Below are 10,347 nucleotides of genomic sequence, written 5' to 3'. Positions count from 1 at the left end.
CAATAATCAGCAAGAGTAAGAAGGAGAGGGACAGAAAGTTTGTCTCTCTGGAAAAGGTAAATTGTGCAATATAAGAATGACATCCATCCATTTAAAACCAGAATATCTATCCGTTTTCTGGAACTTGTAAATCAGCAAACAGCCTAGGAAAAAAATAAGCTTACTCTACTTTTTTTCCCAAAGCTACCTAAATGTTAAAATAATTTAACAAGTTTTTCCTGTAAATACCTACCTACTGGTGGATTTTTCCCCCATTTGTACTTTAAGTGGGCTGCAACAGCAGTGGGTCCGGTTCTCCTCATGAACATCAACCCCAGATGGCCCACTGAAGAGTTTAATGGCACTTACTTGGGGGCATGGAACAAATCAGAGAACAGCAGTGTTTAAGACTGTCCCTATGCAGTCCTATGACACTCTGCAGGCAACTCAACCAAGTTGCACCATCCATGCTCATTGCATCCATTAAGCAACAGAATGAGCAGTACTCATGTAGAGTGAGAAATACTCATGATCACCCGCTTTTCTCCCATCATCCAGAAGCAAACCTCCACCACTCTCACTAACTGTCCAGCTGGTAACCAAATAAGCACAGAATGGAGACTTGGTCCCTCCTAGGATTTTGAGAGTTTACTTATAAACACAGTCCTCTGCAAGATTAGGCACCGGGTAGTCATTATGGGCATTGTTATCTCAGCACATCACAGACGTAAGAAACCTTTAAGGCATGAGTCAATTCAACTTCTCTATGAGAGATGCCAAAAAACATATGCCAGGTACAGGCTTTTTATAACCAGGAGGATCAAAGATCCAAAGCAGTGATCATAGCACAAAGGGCTCACAAAGTCTAATTCCCTCCAGGAACATCATTAGCATTTGGATTCCCCTGAGGATACTACATGTGTTCCTGACAGTTAAGCTCTGCCCAGATTAACTCTATTTTATCCATAAAGTGATAATTTCCCCACACAATGGAGAGATCTGAGTCAGCTGCTTAATAAAGGCATGTTGCACAAAGCAAAACCAGGGACCAGCACCACACGCTTAAGAGCTTGTGCCACTTCACCATCTGGTAGAGCATCTTCTTTGCTCAGGACTGACAAGCTCCTCACTCAGAGAGCAGGATATGCCCCCTTTAATTCAGAAGGCTCTAAGCTGAACATCTAAGTTAGAGCTAATTGCCCCCAGAACAATTATAGAGGCAACGGAGAGAAGCAGGTCACTACATCTGCTGACTCAGCCCATCCTAAAAGTTTTGTCCGAGTAAGGTGAGATAAAACACAGCCTGAAGGTCCCTATTTCTTCCTACGGGCTAGAAAAGAAGACTGGAGTGACTAGCTGGGATCTGGATGTCATTTCCAGCATGGACAACAGACCTTAGGTAAGATGTTTCCTCCCAAGTCCTTGGTGGTAAGGTGCATGTCTGTGTGTCTTTCCTGTCCATGTATAGGGATGTGGCAGGAGTCAGTGCTCTGACCACTGGCATAGGAGCAGTTTATTTCTTCTTCTTAAAATATGAACACATGAGCAAAGCTTGTCACTACCTCTACTCCGCTGTGGAGCTCAGCACTGCAGTCTTCATAGGCCCCCTCCTGTCTCTTAACAAATTAAAACATGGTGAGGGAGACAGTTTTGAGGAAAGAAGTGTGTCTGAAGGCACAGAAACATGAATGTGTTCCCCAGCAGAGGGCTGAGGTATTTATCAATGTATAATATTTGTAATCCCATCATTATGCAGGAGCAACTTGCTGTCAGCGCATACTCCTGTCAATGGACATTGTTCCTCTTCTTCTAGCCTGATCCTTAAACATGCAACTGTCCTGGCACACTGAGAGCAGCCCTTTACCTTCAACCATGAAAGGAGATTTGTCTCAGCACCTTGAAGCCCTAACAGCAAAGAAAATGCCCTTACTTTAAACCTCTGAAGTAAACAGTCATTACTAGTACTTGGTCTGTTGTTGTCTTGAGTGAAATACAAGGTGAAAGATAATTTGTCCTTTGGGTAATTTGGTGCCAAATCACTGAGGTAAATTACAGTGACAACCTGCTTCTTGGATCTTGTTGCAGGAGATAAACTCCACCATAACCTTCCTTTTGCTTCACAATAATGTTCCTACATTTGCTCTGCAAAAGTCTCCTTGTGCCTGTCTTGTTAGATTACCTAAAAACTCACATATTCTGTCTGAAAGACTGTGACAAATTGCACTGCATCAGGGATGTCCAAGACAGAGGAAAATGTGTTTCCAGGCACTCTGGCCACACAACTGAGAGTAGATTCAATTTTTAAACATGAGCACATCAACAGGCTCTCCATCTCCTGTATCAGCAGATCACTTGAGACTGGTGTGTCCATTCAGAGCATGAGCAGATACACATTCAAGTACCAGCTGAAGCAGTGGAAAGGCCATGAAAATGCTGCTTTCAGTAACTTACTTGCTACAGAGCTGCTTTATCTGACCATTCGAAAATTAAGAGGGACCTCACTGCTCTGTGAATTAGACGTGCCTTACTGCCTGCTCCATTCATTCCCATGGCCATACCATGATGTCTGGGAGAAGATAATCCTCCTTTATTCATCAGCACTTTGTAGCAGAGAATTGTGGATATGTCTTTGCACTATGAGTTGGGACTCACATTTCTTACTGTAGTCTTCTTGCCCACCCCTCACAGGCCAATGGAGACCCGACGGGTGATGGAGTGGGGCTGGTGAGGGAACTGGGGCTTGGCTTCCCAGCATGCTTATCCCAGTCCAGTCCTCAGTATGTAATAGTAAGTTGTCGTGGAATGTGTGGTCCTGCTTTCTGGTTTCCAAGTCCAATGGAAGATTTCAGAAAGACAGCTCAGACTCATAAAGTGGCTTCTGCTGCACAGGGGAATGGCATTGCCCTTTCCCTTGCCCTGTGATACAACTGGAAATATCAATGCTTCTCCAGGCTAAAGAGCTATTAGCTCCACAACTACATGTGATCATTTGCAGACAAAGAGAATTCTTGGCCACCAAGAAGAGCTAGTCCAAAAAATCCACCAAAGTCTACACAGATTTTCTTTTAGCAGTGAGCTATAAATAGGACACTAAACAGTCTTTCCTATATACACTGCATCCTAGAAGTGCCATTTATCAGTAAATAATAGTCTAACTTGAAATCAATGGCATTATTCAAGTGTACCAAAATAAGGCAATTTGAGAAGAATTAAGCCTAATTTAGGTACAGAATGCTTAAGGTAATTTACAAACAACCAGCGCAGAAGGGGATGTGCTGTTCTGGTGGGCAATGTTCACTTTATGTCCTGTTATACTCTGAGGCAAAAGATTAATTTTCTTCCAAGGAAGAGCTTTAAACAAGGGAAAGAGACAATGGTTTAAGTGGGAATATGGGACTGGCAAAACGAAACAGCAAGAATGTATATATATGGCACATATAGTGTGTTTTCCTATGTCCCATTGTCTTTCAAAGGCCTTCCAACTCTGGGAGGCTGCATTTTCTGTGATCCTCTGCTTACCCTATATGAGAGAGGGAAGGTTGGTGAAAGGCAGGAGACACAGTTCAGCCACAGGACTTGGCCAGCCATAAGACAGAAAAAGACCACGAGGGATCAAATTCAGCTCACAGCTGATAGCCTCATTTTCAGGAAGGACCCATCCCTCTGAAAAGTATGGCCAAAATAAGATACTCAAATTAAGAACAAAAAGTGTGAATTACCTTTTGAAACATCTAGGCCTTATTTTCAGAAACTCAAAAATAAAAAATGCTGAAAAAGATGATTTCCCAACACAAGGCAAATTAATGTCCCACTCTGCTCTGCCCTGGTGCAGCCCCACCTTGAGTACTCTCTGCAGTTCTGGGCACCACAGTATAAAGGGACATAATGCTGCTGGAGAGTGTTGAGAAGAGGACCACAAAGTTGGTGAAGGGCTTATAGAGGAACCTGTATGAGAAGCCACTGAAGTCACTTGCTCCGTTCAGCGTGGAGAAGGGGAGATGGAGGGGGACATCATCATAGTTTACTGCTTCCTCACAAGGGAAGGAGGAGTAGGAGCAGGTGCTGATCACTTCTCTCTGGCGACCAATGATAGGACCTGAGGGAATGGCAGGAAGATGTGCCAGGGGAGGTTTAGGTTGGATATTAGGAAAAGGCTCTTCACTCAGAGGGTGATAGAGCACTGGAACAAGCTCCCCAGGGAAGTAATCATGGCACCAAGCCTGGTAATATTCAAGAAGTATTTGGATAACACCTTCAGACACACAATATGCATGTTGGGTTTGTCCTATGCAGGGAAAGGAGTTGTGCTCGGTGACCCTTGTGGGTCCCTTCCAACTCAAGACATTCTATGATTCTGTGACAGTGACAGTCACTCACACTGTCTTCAGGTTCTACTGGGATTGTATTAAGTTTCCTGAAACAAGGAGAGAAGCTTCCAAGGAGATTGAACTAGCAAGTCTTAGCACTAAGCTCCACATCTCTCCAAGCTGATGTTTAGTAGCCAGCTTCTTCCTTCGTTGGGGAAGTAATGGTAATGAGTTCAGTTTCCAACATTTCCATTTGAGCTGTAATGCCTGACACAGTGGTTTTCACAGCCTTCAGCTGCATCTTCAATTTATTGTATTCTTTTTGGAAGGATCTGTTTACATCATTGAGGATGTGGCAATCCTGTTTCTTCCCAAGGAGGTAGTTCTCTTCCACATAGATATGGAGGAGTTTGTATAAGTCCTGGATAGCCTGGAGGATTTCATTATCACCCTGCGTGCTTGGGGGACACTGAATCTTATTCTTGCTTGTAGTGGTGCTCTTCTTTTTAGCTCGATGTTCCTGCTGGGGCATTGGGCCAGGGCTGCTTTCTTCCACATCTGTGATGGTGTTAGTGTCCTTCTGGAGATCTGAGCTGGCATCTTTGCTCTCTTCATGGGCTATGACGGCTTTTTTGTCTTCACAGATGATGGGGGCTGTTTTATGTTTCTGCTGGATATTCTCTGAGACTCCATTATTTTTTGGACTTCCTGGAGAGCTTTGTTGCCTGGACTGTCCTGGAAGCCTATACTCATCTCTTGGAAGGATGGGAATGGCTTATTTTCCTTTTGGAGGCTTTGCTGAATGGTGTCGGTGTAAACAACCGGAGCAGCTTTATTCTGTGACTTGAGACATTGTAGAGCTCTGATTTCTTCCCGGAGCATTCTATTCTCAATCCAGAGGACATGGTTTTCCTCCCAGAGTGCTCTGTTCCCCTCCCAGATGCTCCACTCATTCTGAGCCTTCTTGCCACAAAGTTTGTGGTGGGAAACAAAGGGTGGCTGGTAGTAGATCTCATTCACCCGTTTACCATCAATAGAGACAAACATGTCATCCCACAGCTTCATCTGTGGGGTGATATAGTCTATCTCAGGCTCTGTATGCTCCATGCTCTGGTTCGTTGGATCAAAAGCAGCCATGGCCTTCCTGTAGTAAACTGAGGAGGATGCAGTTTGTGTGAAAAGGCTTCTCGCAGGACTTCAGTTAAGAGGCCACTGTCCTCTGGCAGAGTAGGTGACACAGTGGAGCTAGAGAAGCTTGATCAGGACAGAAAGAACAGGGAACGCAAATGAACAGAATTACTGCCAAAATTCAAGGTCAGGATTAAAGTCCATTGAACAACAGGAATAAGCAAATAAGTCAGTTCTCACAGTTGACCGTGTGGCCCCTTTGACTCTGGAAGGGAAGAAATAAACCAGAAACATAGTTTATAGAAGCTGAGAAAACTGGCATTGGTACATAAAGCAGCAATATGGCAGAACCACATGCTTTGATATATAAACCTGGACTCACCGTTTATATCTTTACCTTGTTTTTACAAACATGTAAGTAGGTAAGAGTATCTTGTACCTCTGAATAGCTCGTCTCAACTGAGTGACAGGCAAGCAAATGAAAAATTGTTGTGAGGCCAAAACCAATTTTTCAAAAGAAAATATTTTTAAAGGATGACAGTGAAATACTGACCTCAAGAGCAGCTTTTTCTCATTGATGATGAGTAGGCTGTGTTAACAAGACACCACAAAAATGTTGGGGCAGTTGTGCCTTTCAATCTTAAAATCCACAGGAAGAGTAGCAAATGATACAATTCACACAAATAATTAAAAATCCAAAACACAGTCCCAGAATATCAGGACCAGGAGACCTCTGTCCTTCTTTACATGTTTTTCTAACAAGTTCCCATCACCATGGTCCAAAACCTGTCACAACACATAAGCAATTCTCCATCTTTCCTTCTTGTTTCTTTTGAAAGCTCCATTATTTTTCTTGCTTTTTTAGCCTTGCAATAGTGATTGCTCATCTCTTTCCAACAGTCTGTCTGCCTCTTTTTCTCATTACCAGAAACCTCATCTTTAAAATCCATGCTGCTGGTCTGCACCTCCGATGCTTCTCATTTCAATCACAGAAGCTTTAGATTTATCTGTTCAACACTCTTACCTCCTTCCTTCTGCCTAAAATGTTGCTGCTTAAATCTAGTCCTAAGTAAACCTGGGCAAATGAAGGATTTAAGTCTTTTTACAAGAACAAAAGAAAACACACACACACAAAATACTTCATAACAAACAAAACCTTGGTTTTTGCAGTTTTTACTAAAGTAAATTTCTGTTATTTTAAAAATGAAATCCTGTGAACCGAAGTTGAATTATTTTTTGTAACCAAGTTGTTGCAATTCCTAGGGTTTCTGTGCAGTGATTCTAACAGCACAAATACACTTTTTCCTAGTCGGAAAAAAAAAAAGTTGGCTAACAAATTTCACCCAGGTCTACTCTTTCCTGTCCTGAGGTCCCTCAGCTGCACTCCTGTTCTTTATTAAACCAAATTCTGCCTTTCTGCAAGTCAGGAGAGCTTTACCTTCATGATTTTTGCCCCTATGTCTCTGACCTGAGCATTAGGCACAAGGTTACAACTGTGCACAAGCTCCTCATACCCTCCAGCTTAGCTATCACATTGTGCATCTTCTGCCCTGTTTTCACACTCTCTTTTCCAAAACTTTCTGTTCCTTCCTTTCCCTGCCATCTCCAGCATGCAGCACTGCAGCCTGGGGGTCCTCCAGGTCACTTCTGAGAGCCAACATCTATACATGCTTCCTTTGCCTCCTTCCCAAGCTTCTCCAGAATCTCAAAGAATTAGTGGTCACATTCAAAGTCCAAATCCCTTAATGAAGAAGAGGGTAATTGCAATACAGGTCTGTTTGCAGTAACGCTAGCTTTTAATGCAATAGGATCTCAGTCTGACTTCCAGGGCTGTCTCCTGCATCACCATCTGGTTTATCTCACATTAGACTTGCATTTTCCTTATATATTCCCCTGCTAAAAGGGATTTTCCCCAAAACTCTCAGTTTTGGAGGATTTTGTTTCCACTTATGCCGCGCTCAGAGCCATATATCGCTCCTTCCCTTGCACCCTCTCCCTCCCAGCCTTTCCAAACCATCCCATCCCCTCCAGATGTTCCAGTCTCAGTGTTTCCACCATCAACCTCAAGACAGGGAGGTAAATCAGCCACAGAGGGAACTAACCCCTAAGTAACAAGATGAGAAGCAGAAAGCATCCAGCTTCTTGATGCTCTGGGAAGGCAGCTGGAGTTGTTAAAGTCACATATATTTGAAGTTTTATATGGCATGTTTTCAGGATAAACAGAAACATCTAATATATATGGTGCTGAAGGACATTATCTTGGGGAAAATTAAACTTGACAGCATCTCTGTCAGCTCTTTTGCACTGCAGAGGAGACATCGACCCAGGCTTCACAGAGACGCTCCAACTTCCCCGGCATCCTGTATCATTTCCCCCCATCTCTGAACTAAATCATCCTGGGAAATGCTGGGCAGCTGGTGTGGGCAGGCAGGGCAGCCAGATGGGGGAAGCCACATGAAATTGAGCCAGGTTGGATAATTCAGCAGCGCTAAATTATGCCCCAGCATGTGCTCGCCTGCTCCCCAGGGCCAATGGTCTTCCCTCTCCCTCCCATGCCAAGCAGTTCTGTGTGAGCTTCTGCTGTTGTCAAGGTAGCAGGGGACTGGGGTGCAGAGCAGAGCACAGAAGGGACCTACTGTGATGCAAGCATGGATGGGGAACCTCACCTCAGAACCAGCCCCTGTCCCCTCCCCCAGGGGCTGGGAGCTCCCACAGACCCTTCTCACACAGTCCTCATCTGCATTTTTTCCCCACTGGCCTCCAAGGATCATCTTTGATTTTTTCCAGTGGCTCTGAGATATTTCTCATGGAAATTACTTTTTTGGTAGCTCAGCTCTCATGCCCTTTCCTGAACCCGGACTTCCTGATCTGCTTTTGATGTTCATAGCTGAAAGCAGTTTGGGTGGATTCTTTATCACGCCCTCTTAAAAGAAGTTTTGGTTTTACTCTGAATCTTCAAATTATATTTGTTGCTGAACTAATATCAATACCTTCAAAAATCACTTCCTTGTATGCACTATGAGACTTGAAGTTATTTTCCAAGGACAGTGTGGGTTTGGAGCTGTTCTTTGACTGTAAGGTTAAGAGCAGACTCTCACTGAACCTTACTAAGAAGAAAATATGCAGGGCATTCATGCATTGCAAGTTTAGATATTATTTGTATTATAGCAGCTATTCCCACTTCCATGTCTTTACATCTATGATTTCTAATGATCTCATTCTCTTTGTTATTTGCCACATCTTTCAGATGTGGATTTTTTTTATTTTCTAATCAGGGTTCTTGAATAATAAATATAGCAGTTAATTTCTTTTCCAGTGAAAATTACTAACTTAACATCAGTCTCAAGGTGACTGTTATTTCTTTAGGAAGTTCAAGGTACAGGTCAGCTTTGGTGTTACATAAAGATGATAAACTCAGGTATAAAATTCTTCTCTGTGAATTCTCCATTCCTTACGTTTAATTTCAGACAACAAAAAAACATCCCAGGTTACTATGGTGACTCCCCAGGGAGCATTCTCCTCTATTTGAACTCCAGGATCTTGCAAAGGAAAGCAGGAAAATGTCTTCAAAAGAGAAAGAAAAAGATTTTATCTTAAGGTGCTTGTGCTAGGCCTTCCATTAGATGGAAATTTAAGGGTGCTACCCAGGTGCAGCAGCTTTCAGAAGAGGTGACTGAAATGGTCAGTCTGAATTCTGAAGAACTGAAACTATGGACCACTGCAACTGACCTTTGATGAACATTTTAGGGTCGAAAGGCCAACTGGAAACTGTTTTAATAGAGATAAGTGCAGCAGGAAAAAGTCTGCTTAATCCAGAGCCGTTAAGAACTAAGTTGCTTTTCCTTCAGCAATATTCTCCTTAAACCTGGATGAAGTTCTTTTGGTAAGAAGAATATATTTGCTGAAAATTACACCTTCATATACTAATATATTTGGATCAAATTTAGTGAATATCATCAAATGTGTACACGCATAGACAGAGGCATAAATCAGAATTGGAAATGCTGCAACAGCTCGCTGCAGATTCTTTTTAGCTGCTACACTGATTCTGAGCTGGACTCTCAAACGGACTGAGACGTCATTCAGAAGATCACAAAGGCAGAAATAATGCTGAGTGTGCTCCCCTCCCTGCCAAGACACAAGTGACCCCTGCTCTGTAAGAAGGGTTTGAATTTACTCCCCAACTGAGTGCTTTGTCCACAGCTGCAGTTTCTCAATATCTCCAGTTGAAGCTGTTTCAGTATACAAAGAATTAAATATTAATTGGAATCAAAACCACATCCCACATCCTACCTGCACACCTTACACCGCTGTTCAGGTGACCTTGCTGTCCTTCTTCTCTTGAGATTATCTGCTTTTGGAAAGGATCCAATGGGAGAGAGTGAATGATCCTACACACATATACAATATTCCTCAGTTTAGAAACTCAGTTCCATGTTGAGCTGCAAGAGGTCACCATCCAGTGATGGGCTGGAAATGGAAGAGCAAGGTCTGAGCTGCTGCCACGAAGATCTTGCAGGAAGGACTCTGGAAACCTCATCCTATCCTCCTTCCCATTAGGAGTGGTGTCATGTACCTACAGTAAATCTGAATCCTATCCTTCCTTTGGTCTTGAGCAATCAGAATAATCTGGGTCTTTTTCAGCAAAAGCATAATAGTACTTGGAACTTGGAACATACTCTCCATTTTTTCTCTTTTTATAAGTCTGTTATACTCCTGAATCTTTATTTGATAAAAACAAAGGCATCCACTGCCACTTTCAACCATCCTATTTAGATTTGTGCTTCTGAAATGCCTGACTTTGTTCATGTCAGCACAAGTTGGTCTCACTGCACTTGCCTACTGTTCTCCATGCCATTAAGCCTGGATGCAAATCCCACTGAGTCACTAAAAATTCTTGCATATTTGAGTGATCTTGAATCATCTCCTGACC

The 10,347-nt window shown here is 42.9% G+C and overlaps 1 protein-coding gene across 1 annotated transcript; it reads right to left on the bottom strand.

The window, feature by feature from the left end:
• Positions 1 to 4,367: 4,367 nt before the first annotated feature.
• CBY2 (chibby family member 2) lies at positions 4,368 to 5,544 on the bottom strand. The gene is given in 2 exon segments (XM_069850003.1): positions 4,368 to 4,982; positions 4,985 to 5,544. Coding segments are annotated over 2 exon segments (948 nt in total). The 5' UTR covers positions 5,424 to 5,544; the 3' UTR covers positions 4,368 to 4,473.
• Between the last annotated feature and the right edge of the window lie 4,803 nt (positions 5,545 to 10,347).

Source organism: Phaenicophaeus curvirostris, chromosome 1 (genome assembly GCF_032191515.1).
Source record: "Phaenicophaeus curvirostris isolate KB17595 chromosome 1, BPBGC_Pcur_1.0, whole genome shotgun sequence".
Taxonomy (NCBI): Eukaryota; Metazoa; Chordata; class Aves; order Cuculiformes; family Cuculidae; genus Phaenicophaeus; species Phaenicophaeus curvirostris.
The sequence above is the reverse complement of the archived record's forward strand: the minus strand, read 5'-3'. Positions and strand labels throughout refer to the sequence as shown.